At 45.7% G+C, this 22,510-nt stretch overlaps 1 protein-coding gene and 1 non-coding gene across 2 annotated transcripts in view; one reads left to right on the top strand and one right to left on the bottom strand.

The window, feature by feature from the left end:
• Nucleotides 1-4,038, bottom strand: part of CFAP58 (cilia and flagella associated protein 58) — an 89,915-nt gene extending 85,877 nt beyond the window's left edge. Inside the window, exon 1 of the mRNA XM_006095945.1 lies at nucleotides 3,968-4,038. Within this exon, the coding sequence (XP_006096007.1) occupies nucleotides 3,968-3,976 (9 nt within the window). The 5' untranslated portion in view covers nucleotides 3,977-4,038. The remainder of the gene's footprint in view (nucleotides 1-3,967) is intronic.
• Nucleotides 4,039-18,582: 14,544 nt separating this feature from the next.
• Nucleotides 18,583-22,510, top strand: part of LOC102425050 — a 52,595-nt gene continuing 48,667 nt past the window's right edge. The window contains exon 1 of the transcript XR_002831000.1: nucleotides 18,583-18,854. This is a non-coding gene — a transcript (uncharacterized LOC102425050). The remainder of the gene's footprint in view (nucleotides 18,855-22,510) is intronic.

Raw genomic sequence — 22,510 nt, 5'->3', positions numbered from 1 at the left:
GAAGGGAAAAACGATATGATGTTCATCCCCTGATGCTACAAGATATACAGGGGTGGGCAAAAGTAGGTTTACATTTGTACGTACACAAAACACAGAGGTTTATTCCTGTATTATTACTTATTGATTATTGTACTATTTATTTGTATGACAATTGTAAACCTACTTTTGCCCAACCCCCCTGTATATAATATTTCCTACCATATGGTGTTGTTATGGATTGGATTGAATAGGGTAATTCATGTTCAACACTTAGCCAACAGTAGGCAAGCAACAAATTTTTATAGCTGTTACGATGAATTTTTATAGCTTGTCCGAACTCTGATCTGTTTTCATTTCACCCTACTTCTTACTGCCCCCAGGACTGCAGAGGGAGTCCATAGCATGTTGGGGTCAGACATAGGGAGATTTTGGTATACATACCATGAAATCACACATACAGTGAAACCCATCAGAAATAGGCAATAGTCTCCTACAAGATATTCCATCACTTTTATCCCTTAAGAAAATTAGGTCATCTCCACAAGTATACTGAAATGCTCCCTGTGCAATGCTCAGGGGCCTTTTCCACATTTGCTTTCCATGATTATCTGGACAACAAGTTCTTAAAACTACCAGCCCAGATATACAAATGTAATTCAAGCAAGTCTGGCTATGACTTAGATGAGAACCCAGGTGTTAGTTATATAGGATTTCTTATTTCCCTAGTGCAGTAGTCAGCAAACTGCGGCTCGCGAGCCACATGCAGCTCTTTGGCCCCTTGAGTGTGGCTCTTCCACAAAATACAGACTTCTGCGCATGGGCCACGAAGTTTCAATCGCACTGTACGTGCGCGCCCGCACGTGGTATTTTGTGGAAGAGCCACACTCAAGGGGCCGAAGAGCCGCATGTGGCTCTCGAGCCGCAGTTTGCCGACCACTGCACTAGTGTATGGATTGAATTGTGTCCCCGCTCCCCCACAAAGTTATGTTGAAGCTCTAATCCCAGTACTTATTAATGTAACCTTACCTGGAAATAAGTCATTGCATATATAATTAGTTAGGCTGAGATTAGACTGGAGGAGGGTGTGTCCTGACCCAGGAGTCCTTATACTAGTAAAAGGAGGGTGAGTGGATTATAACTTTGTGGGGTAATGGATGTTAACCAAACTTACTGTGGTAATCATTTTGCAGTATATACATATAGCAAATCATTATACTGTATACCTAAAACAAATATAATGTTACCTGTCAATTATATCTCAATAAAAACCCAGTGAAGGGGCGTAGATTTGGACACAGACACACAGGAAAATGCCATGTGAAGCCAGAGGCATAGGTTAGACCAGGGGTGGGCAAACTTTTTGACTCGAGGGCCACAATGGGTTCTTAAACTGGACCGGAGGGCCGGAACAAAAGCATGGATGGAGTGTTTGTGTGAACTAATATAAATTCAAAGTAAACATCATTACATAAAAGGGTACGGTCTTTTTTTTTTTTTTAGTTTTATTCATTTCAAACGGGCCGGATCCGGCCCGCGGGCCGTAGTTTGCCCACGGCTGGATTAGACTAATGCAGCTCCAATTCTACATATTTTTGGTTTTCATAAACATGTGTACCCTTGATTGAATTTCTAAAGATGGCATGCAAGCAAAACTGAGCCCACATCTTAAAATAGATGTCTGAGTTACGAGCATATCTATAACATTTCATGTAACAATGTTAGTACTAATGTTAAATTCAACAGAACTTTTCTTCCTGACTAAAAGCAGATTATTGCAAAGATCACAATTCAGCAATTCCACAAAGGAGGAAAAAACCATATTAAGGAAATATGGAGCCGCTGCTGCTCTGTGCTTTCCCCTTGTTGATGCTAAACATGAGCACACACAAAAATTCATCATGGCAATGTTCTCAGCTCCATCCCTGTAAATGGTATTAATGTCAACACTTGATCACCAGCCTAATGATTTGTTGGCAGACCAGGTTTTCCCTGTACACCTGGCCCTTAGCACAGGAGTAGGAAAATATCGGAGAAAGAAAAGTTTTAAAGAAACTTTGATGAAAAGAAATGTGTTCATCTTTCTATTTTTAAAATATACTATAAAAAGAAAAGCAAAAATGCTGTGACCAACAACCAGTTGGTATCAACACTGTTATGGCATATAAAGCTATCTATTTTGGAAGCATGGTTTCAACAGGAACTAATCAGAGAGGAACTGTGTTGCGCCTTCATTCAACACCTATCTATTGAGTGTTTACTATCTGCCAGGCACTGTTCTAGGTGCTGGGAATACCAATTAGTGGGGAGAAGGAAAAGGGAAAGGGAGCCATAATGAAAAGTGAGGCCACAGTGGGAATTAACACTTATGAAAGCAGAGGTGAGAAAAAGTTGGCTGAGGTCAAGGGAGAAGAAAAACAGAAAGAAGAAATAAGGGGAGATAATGATAGGAAAGGGACTGGGAAATAATTATTTCATAGTATTGGTATCTGGAGCTAATGTACGGAAAATGAAGAAGAGTGAAATAAACCAATGACTAGTGGGGGGCGGGGGAGGAGGAAATACTCAAAAGCAAATAATAGGGGGGAAAGGGAGAATTAGAAGGAGCGGGAGGAGAAGATGGGACGAAAAGAAATATGAATAAGTGTGAGCAGTGGGGGAAAGAAATGTGGCCCCGGCAGTATGGATATAAGAGAGACAAGAGGTGATGGAGCCAGGCAGTGAGGAAGACAGAGGGTATGAAAGCGATTGTATGATAAGGAGAGGGAACTATTGACCCGGGGAAGATGGAGTTTAGAAGGGGAGATTAGACATGGAGGAGATGGAGTGCTGAGGGGATGTGAATAGTGTAGAGGAGACATGAGAACCAATAGGGGTGGAAGTATGATGGTGGTGACAGGAGCTGGGACCAGGGCTGGCCTCATGGGTGGGAGACATTGCATAGGGCCCTTGCTCAGACTGGCCCCATTCCCCAGTCAGTTTACTACTCTACTGTCTCATGGGATAGTTAGAAACATCAATGAGAGAAAAACATTGATCAGCTGCCTCCTGCACACCCACTACTGGGGATGTGCCCGCAACCAAGGTACATGCCCTTGACCGGAATCGAACCTGGGACCTTTCAGTCTGCAGGCCGACACTCTATCCACTGAGCCAAACCAGTTAGGGCTCATCTTGAGATTCTTAATAATTTTTAACAAGGGGCTCTGAATGTTCATTTTTCATTGAGCCCCACAAATTCTGTAGCTGATCCTGAATGGGACTGACCATGTGATGGGTGAAATGGGGGAGAGCTCTGATAGGGCCATGAAGGATTCTGGTAGGGCCTTGGTGGATGGGGACTATGAATGGCAAGTGATGACAGGGACCTGCCATCGAAGTTATCAATGAGGGTGCTCATGGACAGACAGCTGTCTTTAAAGGGTTGCAGAGATTACCCCTCATGGGTGAGGCTGAAAATGGGGTGTGCTACAATGGTGGGGAGTGAATAAAGGCTACAAGATCATAACACAATGGCCAATGATAACACGGGTCAGTGGTGATGGGCTGAAGAACTTAATGAAGATGTGTTACAGAAGGTGATCCGTTGATAGGGAATCATGGTGTGACAGGTATACAAGGGTCAGTGAGTAGGGGTGACAGTAGATATCTCCTAAGCCTTCTTGTAGGTCCCATCAGTCCGTGAGCCATCAATATGTCTATGAGTCTCTCTCTTGTGGCTCAAAATATAGGAGTGGGTGCCTGTCCTGCGTTTCCTACAGCGCCAATGTAATAGTTGGGGCGGGGACAGAGAGGAGGGGTACCCACCCAATTGAAGGAGGGGCAGGAGGTGATGGGGCCAGAGCCAACTGGGACAGGGGGTGGGGTGAGGTTAGGATATTAATGGGGAAAATATTGGAATCCATGGATATGACAGAGGATAAGTCGACAGGAGAGGCCCAAGGGGGAGGGGTCGAGCGAGAGGCGACAGAGAGGGGCGCTGACTCCTGACCTCGGCCATCCTGACGCTCTCTGCGGGCGGCCTCAGAGGCTGCTGTGGAGGTCGCAGACACCCGGCGGGACTCTGAGGAAAGGGCTGTGCACTGGCCCCGGCGTCTAAAACCGCGCCACGTTATTTCTATTTCCGGCGGGGGGGCGGGGGCGGGCGGCGCAAGCAGACGCTGAGGCGTCCTCCCGTCGCCTGGCAACCGCCACGCTCTCTCAAGGCGCTGCGGGGTTTGGAAGAGGGAGGTTCCCGTGAGGCTCCCACCCGGGCCACATCCTCCCTGGAAATATGCAAATCTCCTAAATGGGGCGGGACCAAGGAAATAAGGGGGCGGTGCCTCTGCGAAGCTAGGAGGAGTCCCAAGGGGTGCACAGGAGTTAGAAATAGCGAAGAGGCCGAAACCGGTTTGGCTCAGTGGATAGAGCGTCGGCCTGCGGATTGAAAGGTCCGGGTTCGATTCCGGTCAAGGGCATGTACCTGGGTTGCGGGCACATCCCCAGTGGGAGATGTGCAGGAGGCAGCTGGTCGATGTTTCTCTCTCATCGATGTTTCTAACTCTCTATCTCTCTCCCTTCCTCTCTGTAAAAAATCAATAAAATATATTAAGAAAGAAAAAGAAATAGCGAAGAGACGGGAGAGAGCGAACGGCTGGAGGCAACCGAGAAAGAGGCTTGTGGACGGGACAGGGAGCCGGCAAAGGAGAGCCCAAAGACTAACGCTAATGAGGAAATGTGGACCAGACGGTTCTGGATGGGGAAGGGCCCGCAGCCACCCTCTGTGACAGAGACTCTGTTAGGGAAACAAGAAATCATCTCAATTCGAGTCAATTCCACCCCTTAGTAACACACAGTTACTGTGTGCAAAACACAGGCAGGAAAAACGAAGATAGAGAAACTACGGGCTCCGCCTTTAAAGAGTTTGGTCACTAGTGTGAGAAAAGTAGGGTGCAGAGTTCAAGACACCCTGGGAAAACGTATTTGGAACCACATCGTGAAAATCTGCTCTTCTCTCAAGACCTCTCACCCTCCCTCTCTCTCTCCCTCTCTCTCTCCCTCCCCCCTCTCTCTCTCCATGAATCATGCAAGACCCCTCTAGTTCTATTTTTTTCCCCCTTTATCCCCATCCCACCCTCATCCTCAGCCCCTTGGCATTCATGCTACTGGGCTGGGATATGTAATTTGAAATATGTATACCATTTTTATTCGTGTGTTTGTAAATGTTTGATAATGGTATCAGACTTTAAGGGGTCATCATATTTTCTACTTTTTTCACTCGACATTCTTTTTCAGGATCTATCCCTGTTGCAGTTGGTGTTGTCATCCCAGTTCCTTGCTTCTGATTGCTGCATAGGACCCTGTATTGGACACCCACACATTTCACTCCTACCTCCCAAGTGATGGGTACCAAGGCTGCCTCCGCATCCCTAATACCACCAACAAACAATGCAGCGATGATTGTCTGTGGTCCTTTCTAGATCTGTGTGCAAATTCCTCTGAAATATATACCTAGGAGTGAGATTGTTAAAGTCATAGGGAATGCACTGGGTCATAGCATTCGCATATGCAACCTGTCCTGCATAGAGACACCCAGCCAGGAGGCCAGTGGGGGCTGAAAAGCAGTCCCTACTCTCTCCCCTGTAATGTGCCCTGCTGGAGGAAGATGTCTCCTTTTCTTCCCACAAAAGCTCTGTTCCCTAGTCAAGTCATGAACCTAGAAGGCTGACTACCCAGAAGTTATGCCTGTTTTCAAATTTCACCTGCACAGTGGAGAACTCCATTTTTCCAATGCCACAGGGTTGTCTAGCAGCCTGATGGAAGCCCGAGTACTTACCTTCACCAAGTACTGCTGGATTGCACACAATTGCTGCCCTTCCACTCTAGTGTAAGGGTTTCTGTCCCCTCACGCCCATCCTTGCCAGCATGTGGTAGTTACTTATTTATAAATTCATATAGTGTTTACTAAGTGCCAGATACTATTCTAAGTGCCTTATAAATACTGACTCATCTAATTAGACAATTTTTAAATTTTTCTGTCAATATTGAATAGCATCAACACCTTTTTAATTAGCATTTCTCTAACTACTAGTGATATTGAACATCCTATATAATAAAAGGGTAATATGCAAATCGACCAAACCACAGAACAACTGGTCGCTATGACACACACAGGAGCTGCCCCCTGGTGGTCAGTGCTCTCCCACAGGGGAGCACCGGTCAGCCAGAAGCCAGACTCACAGCTCATGGCTGGTGAGTGCAGCGGTGGTGGCAGGAGCCTCTCCCGCCTCCACGGCAGTGCTAAGGATATCCGACTGATGGCTTAGGCCCACCCCCCCCACCCCCTGCTCCCCCGAGGGCTCCTGGACTGTGAGAGGGCGCATGCCGGGCTGAGGGACCCCCCTTGAGTGCATGAATCTCGTGCACCAGGCCTCTAGTTTCTCTATATACTGGTCTATGCATAAGCCACTTGGTGTTCCCTTTTTGTGAACTATTTATAGCCTTTGCCTGTTTTTCTATCGGTCTTTTTCTTTTTGATTTGCCAGAGGCCTTTGTAAAGTCTGGACATTAATCTGCTTTCAAAGACTGGACATTTTGTCTGTGATGTTCTTTGTAGAACAATGATCCTTAATTTTGTAAACCTTTTTTAATATTTTTTATTTTTTACTAGAGGCCCAGTGCACAAAATTCATGCACAGGTAGGGTCCCTAGCAGCTGCCAGTTGTCAGCCAGGGCCTCCCTTCCTCCGGCTGCCTGCTGCCACCAGCCCCAGGCTGGGGGGAGGGGCTGCGGGCAGTTGGCCAGCAGCCCTGCCCCCTGGTCGAACTCCTGGTCGAACTCCTGGTGGAGGGGACAATTTGCATATTAGGCTCTTATTACATAGGATATGCTTTTTCAGTGTGATTTAAAAATACCTTCAAGGTCATCAAGATATTCTCTGTCATTTTCTTCTATTAGCTTCATAGTTTTACTTTTTCATATTCAGTTCTCTAATCCATCTGCGGTTCATCTTTGTATATGTGTGAGACAAGGATTTGATTTGATTTTTCTCGATGGAGTGAGCCAATTTTTCAACATCTTGGTTCCTAAATATACATGGGTGTGTCCTGAGATCTCTGGTTGTTCCTCTGTCAGTACCAGGGTTTTGTAGCTAGTTGTCATGGTTAAAGGGCAAGGCCCTCATCCTTACTTCTTTGGTCAAAATTACATTAGCTATCTATGAACTTTTACCATCCCATATAATTTTTTTGATGTTGTTCAAGTTCCTCATTAGAAATTTTAATTGGAACATCATTGAATTTATGAATTAATGTTGGAAAAGTTAACATTTATACAAGGATATCTTATTCATGAACTGCGACTGCTTATCTGGTGGACAAACAGAACAAAATATGGCTGAGGCATCGTGTGCATGGAGGTGGTGGGAAAGGTGTCGAATGAAGCTGAAGAAGCAGGCTGAACCAAACTGAAAGCCAAGCTAATAGAAATGAGGTGGAGCTGAGCAGGCATCAGGTCTCAGGTTACTTATATGTTTACAGGAAACCTGACAACACATTGGGACCACCAGCTGTGGGACCACCATGATCTAGAGCAGTGATGGCGAACCTTTTGAGCTCGGCGTGTCAACATTTTGAAAAACCCTAACTTAACTCTGGTGCCGTGTCACATATAGAAATGTTTTGACATTTGCAACCATAGTAAAACAAAGACTTATATTTTTGATATTTATTTTATATATTTAAATGCCGTTTAACAAAGAAAAATCAACCAAAAAAAATGAGTTCGCGTGTCACCTCTGACACGCGTGTCATAGGTTCGCCATCACTGATCTAGAGAGACTCCATAACATTCCTAAAGGGCCATAACATCAGAGACTGACCTAGCCATCCATTTCTTATACTATTGTGGGGCTCTGTGTCTTCTGGTTTCCTAGTTATTTCTTAAAGGACCATTGCACAAGCAGGTGGCCTGCCAAGGCAACAGTAATTCAATCCAGAAAACACTCTTTTTAAGTACCTATTACATAGCAGGCACAGGCAGGCACAAAAACCACAAAGGTGACTAAGGCAGAGTCACTTCCCTTTCCATTGGGGAAAAGGAAGAAAGCAGAGTCTACAATTCTAACACAATGTGATGGTATCGTTTAGAACAGTGGTTCTCAACCTTCTGGCCCTTTAAATACAGTTCCTCATGTTGTGACCCAACCATAAAATTATTTTCGTTGTTACTTCATAACTGTAATGTTGCTACTGTTATGAATCGTAATGTAAATATCTGATGCAGGATGAGCTTAGGCGACCCCTGTGAAATGGTTGTTCGACCGCCAAAGGGGTCGAGACCCACAGGTTGAGAACCGCTGGTTTAGAACATGCCATTCAACAGAGAGCACACAGGTGCTCAGAAAATCGAGACACTGATACTGGAGAGCATTACTTATAAGGCAGGGAAAGAAAGACCCGAGCATGAGAGATCAGAGAACCACAGGAGGTTGAAAGGAATGTGACATGTTCAACTCACAGGAGAGATGTGTATGTGAACCTAAACATGGATGAATGAATGGATGAGAGCATGGATGATTGGACAAATTAATATACGCTGATGAAAGAAAATGCTTCGCTTCTAATTTTTCAGATTACTGGAAAACTCTCCAACCTGCTCCCCTTTGTTGTTGTAATACAAAGGAACACTAGGTGGCATCATAGTACCAAAAGTCCTCACCTTTTAGAGCCTCTAGGAATAGCACACCCACCAAGACTGGGTTAGCATTAGCCCCTAATTCAGACAAATAAAAAGTGCTTCTATCCATTTCATTTCTCATTACACTCACTGAGCTTATTTATTGAGCACCTACTATGTTCCCAGTCCTATGCTGCACACTGTGCAGACTATGAAGGAGTTGAAAGGATCTCTTCCCTAAAGGAGCATGAGGAGAAGCCAAACCTGCATGCCACCACCCTTCCCACACACAAAAAGATCTTAAAACAGTCCAAGGCAGGATGCAAAAAGCACTGAAATGAAAATGTCAAGACATACTATCCAATGTAAGCTGACCCCTTTGACCTCCTGGTGCCTTCCTACCTCTCCTTGTCACGCTGAACTCCTCAGTTCCTCATATGTCCTGGTCTTTCCCGCTACTTGAAATTCACAAACGCTGAGCTCTCTGTCTAGAATACTCAGCCCTCCCTCTTCACCTGGCTGATGCCCATGCATCCGTCCTACAAATCTCACTTCCTCAGGGAGACCTTTCCTGACCAACCCGCCAACACCAGACTATCTTTTCAAGTATCATGTGTTCCATTAGACCATCCCACAATGGTCATTAATTATGTATTCATGGAAATGGTTGTTTAATATCTGTCTTCTCTACCAGGCTGTCAAACAACAAGAAGACAAATATCCCATGTGTCCTGTTCAGCCCTGTCTCCACTGGTGTTATGGACTGAATGGCATCCCCCTAAAATTCATATGTTGAAGCCCTAACCCTCCACTCATCCCCTACCCCAGCCCCTCACCACCCCCCCCCTCCCCACCCCCATACATCAGAATGTGACTGTTTGGAGATAGGGCCCTTAAAGAGGTGATTAAGTAAAAGGAGGCCATTTGGGTGGGTCCTAATCCGATCTGACTGGTGTAAGAAAAGGACATTTGAACACACAAAGAGACACCAGGGAAGCACACACACAGAGGAATGACACAACAAGAAAGAGGCCATCTACAAGCCAGGCAGAGAGGCCACAGGAGAAACCAAACACCTTGATCTTCGACTTACAGACTCCAGAACTGTGAACAAATAAATTTCTGTTGTTTAAGCCACCCAGTCTGTAGTTCTTTATTATGGCAGCCCCAGCAAACTAATGTAAATGACCATCACACCTTTCAGTATGTAACTATTAAGTGAATGACTATTGAATAAGGAATATTCAGTGAAGGATGGCATTATTAGGGAAAGGTACATGGTAGACATAGCACTTGTACTTGACCTTAAATGCTACATTTGAATTATAGACATGGAAGAACATAGAAGAAATTCCAAGTATGGGAAATAGCATTGGGTAGATACCAAGGCAAGCATGCAAAAATCCTGCAATGGGGAGGGGGCAGAGGTCCCTATCAGGGGCTAGTGGACACTAATATTGATAAAAGGTGGTAGGTGAATAGTGGAGCTTTGGAAGAATAGCAGAGAAGCAGCTGCAAACTCAGAGACCAGGGATAGCCGTGAACACACTCACTCACTCTGCCAGATAATATTCAAGTTATAATTCAAGCTTTAATACCTCTGCAAACCCCCCTTTTTAAACCTGGTTTAAGTGTCTCCTATAGCACCCTCCTAGGGCGTCTAATAAGAACAGTGTTATGTACACAGTGCTCACCTCTTCAACAGCACCCAGGGAGGACATAAAGTGAAACACTAATATGCAGACCTACATGGAAATCCCCAGCCTGCAATGCAAAGCAACTGGGCCTTAAAAAGAAGCTACTCCTCTAATGGATCGCAGAGGTCCTAGAAGCAATGGTGGGGGATCCTACACAGCCCACAATCCTCTAGTGCAGCGGTTCTCAACCTGTGGGTCACGACCCCTTTGGGAGTCAAATGACCCTTTCACAGGGGTCGCCTAAGACCATCGGAAAACACACATATAATTACATATTGTTTTTGTGATTAATCACTATGCTTTAATTATGTTCAATTTGTAACAATGAAATTGGGGGTCACCACAACATGAGGAACTGTATTAAAGGGTCACGGCATTAGGAAGGTTGAGAACCACTGCTCTAGTGAAACTGGTAAGGATAATGTTATTAGTGACACAAGTAACTCCCACTCAGAAATATGTTTCTCCCAAAAGCCAAAATGTTCTGATGCCCACCCACCCCCCACCCCCGCCGCTGCCCCACAGAGTCATAGCTAGCAGGGTCAGGAGTGGAAATCTAACCTATATAAGGCCAATTCTATTATTTTTCCTGGGGATTTATAGTTGGGACCAAGCCTTGCAAGCCATTCAGTGCTGGGGCCTGGAACTGAGTATATGTGAAACCCAGGAGAGGCAGAGAAAGGTAGGCTGCGTAGAGGGAAGAATAAAGCAAATGAACAGGGAGAGGGAACCCACAGGCCCAAGAAAGAAAAGGATAGTTGAGGGCCAGGGGGCTTCCTTGGCTGTTGGTGCCCCTTTCACTTCTCGTTATAGAGCCTGAGGAGGCCCAGCAACACCTGCTTTCTTGGGTTCTGCTAGATCATTTGCATCTTCCTAACAAAGTCACCTTATTTGTTTCATCTAGATGAAGTGAGTTTCCATTGCTCATACTTGCCCCCACTCCAAAATAAAGCCGCAAAGTCTTGACCAACATAGGTCTTATTTCTACAGCCATTCTTGTGAAATCTCTGGATTTAGAATCCATGAAATCTAAAACCTGCATCGTCAGCCCCCAACAACCTAACATTTCTCCGCCAGTCTATTGGGAAGATTAAAAGCCCACGTGTAGCAGAAAATTGTTATCATTTATCAGTTGACCCCATGCTCACCTGAGATGACAGAGCAGAGTCCCAGCTGGCTCATGCTTTCAAAACTGTTCGGACCATATTTTATTTCTTTAATCTGAGCCATTTCCAGCCTGCTGCAGAGGTAACTTAACAGAACATTTGTGGAGCGTTTGACATGAGTTCCCAAAAGGTCTTCATACAAACTCCCCTCTTGATACCAGAGGAGGCAGCAAAGCTCAGGCAGATTTATTAGGAAGACTGAAAGGTCAGGCATGAGGAGGACGCAGCGGGCAACCTGCCACCACAGGAGATCAGTTTTACCAGGAGAAGGAGAGGACAGTGTCACAATCACCCAGTCATCTTACCTGCCTGGAATTTTATTGGCTTAACAGCCACTGCACTTCTCCCAGTCAGATTACTTTGGAGTGTGACTAGGCGAGCTCTTTCAGTTGGTGCTTCTTGCCCAAGAGGCCAAAGTCACAGTTTGATGTCCTACCTAGAACTAGTGGTGACTTGCTAACCAGATTGGTTAAAAAGAAATGGCTCCACATAACCTGTTCCCACTACAAATAAACTGAATAAGTGAGTGAATAAGTAAGTAAATTAATAAATAGATAGATTTTTTCAAAATCAGAGCACCCATCCCTTGGAATACAGGTCAATGCTTTTATTTCTACTATCTCCTGAAACACACACACACACACACACACACACACACACACACACACAACACAACACATTTTCACATACCTCTAGACTTTACCTATGCAGGTCCCTTGTCTGAAATGTCCTACTGTATCCAGTGAGTTTTTCAAGACTCAGCTCAGTGTCGCTTCCTCCAGGAAGTCTTCTCCGGTTAGGCATTCCTCTCTGTGTTGCTAGAAAACCTAATTCTCCTTCTGTCAATAGACTGTATTTTAATCATGTGTTTATGTCTATGTCTTTCCCATAATACTGGAAGGACCAGTGTTTTCTGTAATATATCTATGGTGCTGATACATAAGAGACACTTAAAATAGAAAGTTTGCTGGAGAAAAGAAGGAAGGAAGGAAGGAAAAGAAGGAAGAAAAGAAGAAAGAAGGATGAAATTAGCTTATACACTCAGACACGCAGCAACTATTCCTGGGAATCAGTAGTGATTGAGGGAAGTTAAAAGCTATTGGAACACAAATATTTAAGATTCTAACTTAGCTGAACAGAATCACCTCCAAGTGCACACTAGGTCCCCAAGCAGAAGTACTAAGAATTACAATTTAATGCATTTATCTCATTTCTCTTCCCATCCTGATGCAAATGGCAACCAACCAAGTTTTGTGTGTTTTTTAAACTCCCGGGGCCAAATGCACAGTAGATACTCAAGTTGGTGCCCTGCTTCTCATTGCAACAAAGATAGACATCTATAAAATGAAACTCTTTGCTATGTTAAAGGAATAGGTTGCTTTCTTTCCACTATCTGCTGCCAGATCTACTGAATAATTTCAGCAGCAGAGAATGCCTGCTGAGCACCTACTGTGAACAGGTGTTCTCCCAGGCAATTCGAGGGAAGCAAAAATCCTAGACAAATCCCAACCCCCACCTCCCCAAGGGGCTTGAAAGCCAATTTAAGCTAAGCAGGATACTGCAAATCTACAGGATGGCAGAGACCTGTCTAAAATGCCATTATATTTTAGAATCTAATACCCGATTCTGCAAACTCTTTTTGTATAGGACCAGATTAAGAGGTATTTTGGGCTTCGTGGGGCACATGGTCTCTGTAGCAGCTACTCCACTCTGCCATCATAGCACAAAAGCAGCCACAGACAATGCTTAAATGAATGGGCGTGGTGGTGATCCAGTAAAACTTTATTTACAGAAACAGGTGTTGCTCTGGAGTTGGCCCACTGACCATAGTTTGCCACAATGCCTGCCATATAGTAGGTGCTCAAATATTTATTGAATGACTAGATACATGGATGAAGGTTTTCCTAAAATTACAGGGGTTGTTTTAAAACCCCTGTGTATCATCTTTAGACATTAACTACTGGGAGAGCAATAAATACCTACTGACCAGAAATAAGCTCGATAGAATTTATCTGAGCGTCTTTCCTACTCCAAGCGAAGTATGGATGGAAACTTAACATGTATAAACCACTAAGAGCTGTCATGTCATAACAGAGCTGTAAGCAACAAGGTTGATTTAAAGGAGCAATTTTTTCAAACTGTAGATCATGACTCAGTACATTGTAACCTGTAATTTTTCTCAAAAAAAGGGTAAGAGATGGAATAGAAAAAGAGGGAATATTCCAGGGTATATCACAAATAGTAAACCTAAGGATTGTTTTTTAAAGAAACTTTCTATTATAACACACTTGTGTGTAAGTATATTGGGTTCTAAGGTAAAATGTACTTTCAAAACAGTTTGAAAAATATTCTAACTATTGTAATCTCATTTGGGGGAAATTCAGTGTTGTACATTTGAAGGAGCTTTACTATGAACATGATACAGAATCATAGGTAAGGACAAGATTCTGGAGCCAACTTTCCGGTTTAAATCCTAACTCTGCCACTTATTAGCTGTGTGTCCTTGGGTAAGTTACTTAGCCTCTTGAGGCCTCATTTCTTCCTCTGTTAAATGGGAATGCTAATGATACCTACTGTATGGGGTTATGATAATTAAATGAGTTGTTATTTGTAAAGGGCTTAGAGTAATGCCTAGTACCTAGTGTAAGTTTTAGCTATTTTTATGTTGTCTCTAAGCAAAAGGGTGACCTTTATATGTGACCTAACTTCTCTGGGCTTCATTTATGTTGGTAAACAGGCCCTGCTGGCTCCAACATGCCTAGAGGAGGTGGAGGAGTTCCCAGGACAGACTCTGAGTAAAGAAATAGCCCATGGCAAACCATTCATCCTGTTCAACTGACACCTTTGAGGTCTCAGCCAAGCAGTCTGTTCCAATGATACATCCTGTAAGCCAACTTGTTATCATCTCTCAAAATTGCATGCAAAGGTGAATTCATGATGGTGAGAAATTGGCCAAATCAAGGAAAATGTTCTTTTTTTCCATCCATCAGACCCTTCATAACTAACACTGGCTTCCTGTCTCTCCCATTGTCATGTATTTTATTCCATTTACTGGGATAACCACAGCTGGGGGTGAACAGGAAATCTGTCCCCATGTTTGTTCTTTTGTTTTTATCGCCAATGTTCCTGATGGTGAAGTACAGTGTGTTGCTGCCCATGGTTGGTCCAGTGTTTATCACAACTCACCTCTCACTGTGGAATTTGAAGTCATAACTAGCACCTAAGATCATGAAAAACACACATGAAAAACAAGCCAACAGAAAAATAGGTGAATTTATGACTATTTACAAATAGAAAAGTTTCGTTAAATAAAATGTTCCATTTTGCCTCACTTATAATTAAAGAAATGCAGATCAAGACATTGGGATATCATTTTTTTTCACCTATAAAAGAAGCAAACTAATTAAAGTTAGGAAATAGCCAATGCTGAAAAAGATTTAGATAAACAGGCATTCTCATATTTAATTGGTGAGTCCAAATCAGTGACACACCTTTAGAGGACAATTTTGCAATATATCAAAACAGTAAGTGTACATAACTTTGACCAGTCCCCAAACTATCGAAGCATTGAGCCAATGCAGCTACCTATCTACAGACCTAAAAATTAAGCCCTGATTTTTAAGTCTCTTATAGTCCTAAACACATAAAATTATAGTCAGATATTCTATTACTTGCAACCAAACACATTCCTAATTGACAAGTTAAAAAAAAAGGTAAAAGAAGAATTCTTTATCTTACACTGACTTTAACATGAAGGTTTCTATTATTTCCCCGTTAAGCATGATATTGGCTTTGGGAGTGAACTTCATCTCTCATTTTTATCATGCTACAAAAGTGTTTATTTACATTTGGGTGCCAATTTTATCTAATGGCTTTTCAGCATCTATGGTGATGATCTTTCCATTTTTCTTTTTTTTATCTATTCATGATGTAATATTCTTTTGATGTGCTGCTGGGATTCCGTGTTAATATTTTATTTAGGTTTTCTAAAACAGTATTTTTAAATGAAATTAGTACTTTTCTTCATTTTCCCCTTTTTTAATGAGTTATTTCTATTGGATTTTTGGCTAATATGCTATTACTGACTTAATGGAAGAAAAAATTCCAACCATTGAGGTTATAAAATCGAAATTACTAAATATTTATTTCTATATGTTTTATTTGTGTTTTTTTGAAATTTGCTTATTCTTTTTTCATAGTGTTATGTTCTATCATTTTGACTCTATAATTATTTTGAACATAACTATTCTATTGTCTCTTGCAAATTGTTCCATTGTCTCAAGTTCTTAAGGGGCTAATTCTCTTTATTGATCCATCCCTCATGTAGTTCATTTCCTACTTTGGTTTATAATTTCTTATTATAAACTCATCATCCATGGGAGTTCTTCATTCTGGGAAAGATCAGAATAAACAACTGACTTTGCATTTGCTTCTGACAGGGCCACGGGAGTCACTTTGGAACCAGCTTTTATATTCTGTGTTGACTTCAGAATTCCCTCAGCACATGGGTACTGTAAACTGGAACATCACACCAATGAATGGCATAGGCAAACTCTGGTTTCAGTTTCGCTAGCAGTTGTTTTTTAAAATTCATCCAGAGCCCCAGACAAACCACAAATTTCCTCATTGTGGCCTTGGACCAGTGGGAGGATTCTTGGTATTTTTCCGTCCTCCAGTCACTAAGAGTCTTTCCAGTGTCCCCGATTTAAGTGGGGTTCTCAAGTGCAGATCTCTACCTTTCTAGAACACAAGGCCTGAGTGGCTATTCACCTCCCAGTCCTTAGCCATTTGGGCTTATATTCCTGTCAAATACCCTTATCCCTCCTCCTATCTCATACCTAGAGATTTCCCCTTTCTTTCTTTCTTTCAACTGTTGATTTTTTTCAGCACTTCTGTGTTTGAAGCAGAGGTTACCTGACTTCTTGGCTTCTCGTGTTCCCAGAAACTGAATCCTTTGTACTTTCCTGTCTTTTAAAAAACCCTTTCTAGAGCAATCACAAAGTGCTATGGAAACTACATTGGGGGTGGAGGGGGCATCTAATCCAGGTGTGGGTGTTCAAGGAAGACTCCCTACAAAAGAAATTGTCCAATCTGACACCTGAAGACTGGAAACTGAGTACATATGCTGGGGCGGGGGGTAATGTGCGTTGAGGGTGACAGGATGAAGGAAGAGGTGGGGTGAAGGAAGAGGTGGGGAGAAGGTTGCCGGCAGAAGATAAAGCACATGTGTATACCCAAGGTGGGTGGGGACAAACCAAGCATCACATTCTGAGAAGCACATGTTCCAAGAACTGCCAGGAGTTTGGTGTGGAACTTGAACTGAGATATGAGGTCGGGGAGCTAAATAGATGCCAGTTCGTGAATGGCTCATGTGCCAGGTTAGAACAGTGGTCCTTATGCTGAGAGCAGAGGGAAGCCAATGAAGGAGACCACATGGAGGGATATCATCAGGTTAAAAAGAAAAACAAATCTAATCAATGTTCCTTCTATAAATAAATATGCACAGCCGGTTAGAAATTGCTGATGACAGTCCAAGAGGGTATCCCAGCACTCACTTTGGCATTCCAGCATCCATAACCCTCAACTCTTACCCCAAGGATTACAAGTTAGTATAGTGACGCGCAGTGTAGTGTCCCCACCTCCCATTCATTCTTCTTGCAGAAAAACACATGTCTTTCAAGACTATTTCCCCAGATTCTCTCTACTCCCGCCTCCCCAAACCAGGTCCCAAAACCAGGTCCCCAAACTGCCATCACGGTGCCTGATGTAAGTAGCAGCAGAAGGAGCTGTAAGTAACAGCAGAAGCTGGAAAACAAGAGTAACCCAGAGCAAGCACCAGGGGGTCTATATTTAGAATTTTTCCTTCTCCCCCTGTCTGGGTCAGGGGCTGGACCTCTGGGTCATGGAATGGTGGTCAGGACTACTGTGGAGGTCTGGACCCCAATAAAGGACTGGATACTGGGTTTGAGGACTGAGCCCCGGAATGGCCTTCAGGACCCTGGCATGATGGTCTGAGACCCGGATATAGGTCTGAGCCCCAGATGGAGGTATGGGTCCTGGGAGGGAGGCCTGGGCACTGGAGGGTGGTCTGGGCCCTGGGTGGAGACCTGGGACAGGGGCTGGACCTCTACGTCATGGAATGGTAGTCTGGACTACTGTGGAAGTCTGGACCCCGATAAAGGACTGGATAATGCATTCCAGGCCTGGGCCCCAGGATGGCCTTCTGGGCCCTGGCATGAAGGTCTGGAACCCGGATGTAGGTCTGAGCCCCGGATGGATGGATGGGTTCTGGTAGGGAGGTTCGGGCCCCCGAGGGAGGTCTGGGCACAGGGGGAGTAGCAATGGTGATAATCACTTGGGTGGTCTCCTAACATCCCCAATCTGCCTTCTCTGGTGTTTGACTCCCCCAAAGCAACTTTATGTAGGATTAATTCAGCCCTTCCTGGTCACCTCTGCTGGCTGTGGAATCTGGGCAGGGCACGAAGGTCATAGGTTATGGATTTCAACCCGCTAAGTCCCACCAGGGTGGTGCTACCCTCCTGGTCTCAGTTCTCTGGCGTCTAAAACAGAGGTCTAGCCAACTTCAAAACTGTAACCAGACTTTGGAAACTAAAGCGCCCTCTGCAGATAAAAGCATCTAAATCCTCGCTTTCCATTGTGCTTAGTTACTAGGGGAGAGAGGCAAGATGCCTTCGTTTATCATGAAATTTGGTGAGTTATTTTAAGCTTTTCCAGACGAAAAGGAGAAAAGGGCCGGCACTGTTTCTGTATTTATATTTCCCTCCAGAGGACAAAAGAGGTGTCCCCTGGAATCCAACTCCCAAACAATGCGCGGGCGGAAAACGCACGGTAGGTGAGCATCCACTGGGACCGACTTTTAAGGGAGTCCTCCCCGACTCCCTGTCCACTCCCCCCCAGTTTACTCTGATGGCCAGACCCCGTCCCTCCTGGTCACACTCCAGTTCTGCTGCCCCCTCTAGAGTTCCTCGGGGGAGTGGGGGGCGGGGGCGGGGCGGTCAATGGACAGACCTCCGCGGCGGACCTGGCCCGGAGTCCCTAACTCGCGCGCTCCTCCTTAAGGAGCGGCTGTGGCTGAGAGGAGAGGCGGGTGTTTTGTTCTTATAAGGAGGAAAAGTTTCTGTGACATCCAGGAAATGAGTAACTGCGAAGCCCTTTAGAGCGCGGCTGATGGAGGCCAGAAGGCGGGAGCAGGCCGGGGTGTCTCCGCCCCCGATCGTCTAGTCGCCCACCCGGACCTCCGCTGCAAACGCAGCAAACAGCGGCGCCCAGGCCCTGGGGACCCCGAGTGCAGCCGGGCCGCGCGGTCCTCCCGCGACGGCGAGCTGGACGGAGGCTAAAGGTAAGTTTCTGCCGGCGGCCGCTAGGCTGTGCGTCCTCCTCGTGGGTGGGAGGTGGAAGGAGGCGATGGCCACGGGGGCCGAGGCGGAGCTGCGCCGAGATGGCGTCTTGGGGCGGGGGTGCCGGGGCTGCACGCGGGACGAGGGGGTCTCCTCGGGTCCCTCTGTCAGGGGCTGACTCTGGAGACCCTGTGCAGCGCCGGTGCCAAACCGGGCGCATTGTCCCCTGCGGTTCACGGTTCCTCCTTGCGCTGCGCGGGGTCCCGCGTTCCACTCTGGGCTCCAGCGCCCATCGCGGGCGGGCGGCTCCTCTTCTCCGCGCCCGAAGCGGGACCACGTCTTTGTTCCTCCTGCCCGACGATCCGTTACTTTGCACCGTCTGAGCTGAGGACTGGGGCTGAAGGACCCGCCAGCTCTCTCTCCGCTTTCTTCCCCCTCCTGGAAGGAGGGAGCAGGAGTGGAGCTTGCTTATTCTTTCTCGGTTTAGGGTAGTGAAACTGTGAGGTTGCTGGGGCCGGATCAAGCCCCCGCCGCTTCCTCTTTGAGACTCTTAGTTAAGGAGATCCCACGCTGCGCAGAACTTTCTCTTGGGGTTGCAAGGTCTCTGCCATCTGACCCATAACTTCATCCCAACCTTTTCCCAGTGTCTCCACCTTTCTGTGCCATCTGAAAGCTCTGGGACAGGGCTTCCGATTGGAGAAGGTCCTTCTCTTTAAAAAAAAAAATGCTGCCCCAGGAAGAGAAAATATTTTACTCTCAGTGATAGCACTTTGCTTTCCCCCCTCTGTCTGGTGTGAGAAGGAGCCTCCTTTCAAAACTAGAAGAGCACCAGGTACCTGGCAGAGCCTGGCCCCTGGGCTTTGGGATCTCAATCAGTTTCGGAGTTGTATTCCATTTTCTTGTTCCTCTTTTGGATTTGACCAAGGGCCCTTCCCTTTCATAAACCAGCTCTGCCTCGGAGAGGCTGCCAGGTAACGCTAATTGGTGCCCTGTGCAAGGCCCAGGTCCAGGTTACACGGGTAAATGGCCCGGCACACGGTAGAACTGCTGCCCTTCACCTCCTGACTGATAACATAATAGGCTGTGCTTTTGAGTCCTCCTTCCAGCCTAAGTGGCTTTCATTGTTTGCTAATTCCCTGCGTCTGCTGCTGCTGCTGCTCCAGGCCATTCTGAACCTCGTGGTTTCCACTTGTGGGTAACCGTGAAGTGGTTATACTGACTCTGCTCTCACTCCCTGGGTGGATGGAAAGGCTTTTGCTCCAGTGCCATCCTCTGGCTCCAGAACTGTCAAAGATGCAGCAGTTTCAGGCTCGAGCCGGCAGGGGACAAGGATCTGAAATTTAACCGGATGCCATCATCCCAGAACTTGTCACCTTTCCAGGAATAGGCTCTCAGCTTCTGCAGTGCCCATGAGGAAAACAAAGAGGAGGGTATGTGGGTGGACTTTTTATCCAAGGGCAAGTTCAGGGAGGAACTTCTGGATAGAGACTTACGGCAAACTTGTCCATCTGAGAAGGTACTGTCTGGGAGGAACCTAGTTTTGTATTTTTCCCTCTTGAATTCCTCGCGTCAATAAAGAGAAAGAAAGTGTGTGGGGGGAGGTTCTGTCTGATGGAGGGGGTACACATATTGGTGGAGGCAGTGACAAGCACCCTGGGCACAGCCCAGGAAGAGTAGGGTTCGTCCACTGGAGTACAGAAACTCCCTTCTTAATGTCTCTTCTTTCGAAGGATACCACCACTGCCAAATGGGTACATGTCCACGGTGGGGTGAGGTGGAATGGTGTGCAGGTTCTGGAAGGTATGCTTGTGAGGGAGAAAGGAATGAACAGGCAATAGTTCCCCTAAGGACCAGAGGCCTGGAGGCTCAGGGCTGTGACCTTTAGGAATCCCAAGTATTCTCACTTGAGAAAAGACTTGCTCTGCCTGGCCTCAGAGACTCGCTGGTTAGGAGCAGCAGGGAAATGGAGCTTACTCAGAAGTCAGAAGGAACCTGCCAACAACTAGAGCTCCTCGGTAGGCATGCGCTGCCCATCACTCAGCAGAGACGGGTGGCCATCAACAGTGACCGAGGAGAGTCCTTTCAGAGGTTAAGCCTCTGTGACTCCATGTTTGGGGCTGAGAGTCCCCTCATTTGGGATGAGGGAGTAGGGCAGCCTGTGGGGCTTTTTTTTTTTTCTTTTCCATTTAGAAAAAGGAGTCTCATCTTGACACAGCCTCAGCACTTAGCTGGGCAAATTGCACGTGAGTTGGACCTATCCTCACCACCCCGCCGGGTGTATTTGAGCAGTACACCACCTATCTAGCCACACACAGCAGCCTTGATAACCAACAGTCATTAAGGACTTAACATTTTCTGGGCTTTTTTCCCCCCAAAAAAACCACGTGGCCTGTATTAACTCATTTAAACTTCACCGTAGCCCTATGACATTAGGTATTGTTATCCCCATTTTATAGATGAGGAAACTAAGGCACAGCAAAGTAAAGTGTTCAGGAGCCTGGAAGCTGAGCCCCAACCACTGAGCAGCATTCCCAGCACAAGAAGCAGGTTAAGCTTAAAAACCATTTGCTTGAGGTCTCTTATGGGGGGAAAGAGGGAAGAGCAGTTGCCTTTTCCTTTCTTTATCAAGGGTAGAAACACCCACTCTCAGCTCAGACAGAGGAAAAGATGGAAAATTCTTCTGGCAGAAGAAAGGCACAGAAAGAAAGAGGCAGGCCCGGCCTTGATGACTGATGGCAGGCCTGGCCCAAGCATCAGATGACTTCTCAATAGCTGGGCGGTGTGAGGTGGCAAATCCAGTTTGGGGCCTGGCATGAGGGTGATGAGTAAGTGCCACTTGGGTGTGGCACAGAGAGAAAAGGCCACAGCCACACAGGAGCCCTCACCTAGGCAGAGAACTCCCCCAGGAATGGAACAAAGTGGGAAGTGTCTAAACATGCTGTCCTGACACTACTTCCCCCCCAACCCCCAGCCCCAGCCCCTTCCAGATCCTGTTCACCTGCAGACACCCTTCCCAAGCTCATTCAGGAAACCTTTCCCAAAACCTGTACTTCACAGCTCCATCTTTATGATCACTTATTTTCCACGCTATACATCTCAGCACTTAGTTAGCTGGAGTGGCGCATTTTTCTACATACAGACGGACAGAGACAGACAGCATTTTAAACAAACCAGGCTTCTCAGCCAATAAGGAATTCTCAATGACTTTTTAAAAAATATATTTTTATTAATTTCAGAGAGGAAGGGAGAGGGAGAGAGAGAGAGAGAGAGAGAGAAACATCAATGATGAGAGAGAATCATCGATTGGCTGCCTCCTGCATGCCCCACATTGGGGATCGAGCCCACAACTCAGGCATGTGCCCTGACTGGGAATCGAACTGCGATCTCCTGATTCATAGTTCAACGCTCAACCATTGAGCCACACAGGCCGGCTCTCAATGTCTTAATGTCTCCTGGGAAGGGCTGGCCCAGCATATTCCCATAACGGTAGTGTTTACCTGAATCATGAGACCCGTCCCAGGGTCTGGCTCTTAGTTGTGCCCACTCAGAAACCCTATCTCCACAATTTCCAGAGTGGTTTGGACTTGGGCTATTGAGTGACCTTGAGAAAGCTCCCAGAAGTGGGTATACAAGTCAGAATGCTAGTTTATTTTTAATT

Source organism: Myotis lucifugus, unplaced genomic scaffold (genome assembly GCF_000147115.1).
Source record: "Myotis lucifugus unplaced genomic scaffold, Myoluc2.0 scaffold_162, whole genome shotgun sequence".
Classification (NCBI taxonomy): domain Eukaryota; kingdom Metazoa; phylum Chordata; class Mammalia; order Chiroptera; family Vespertilionidae; genus Myotis; species Myotis lucifugus.
Note: the sequence above shows the minus strand (reverse complement) of the source record. Positions and strands in the feature narration are given on the sequence as shown.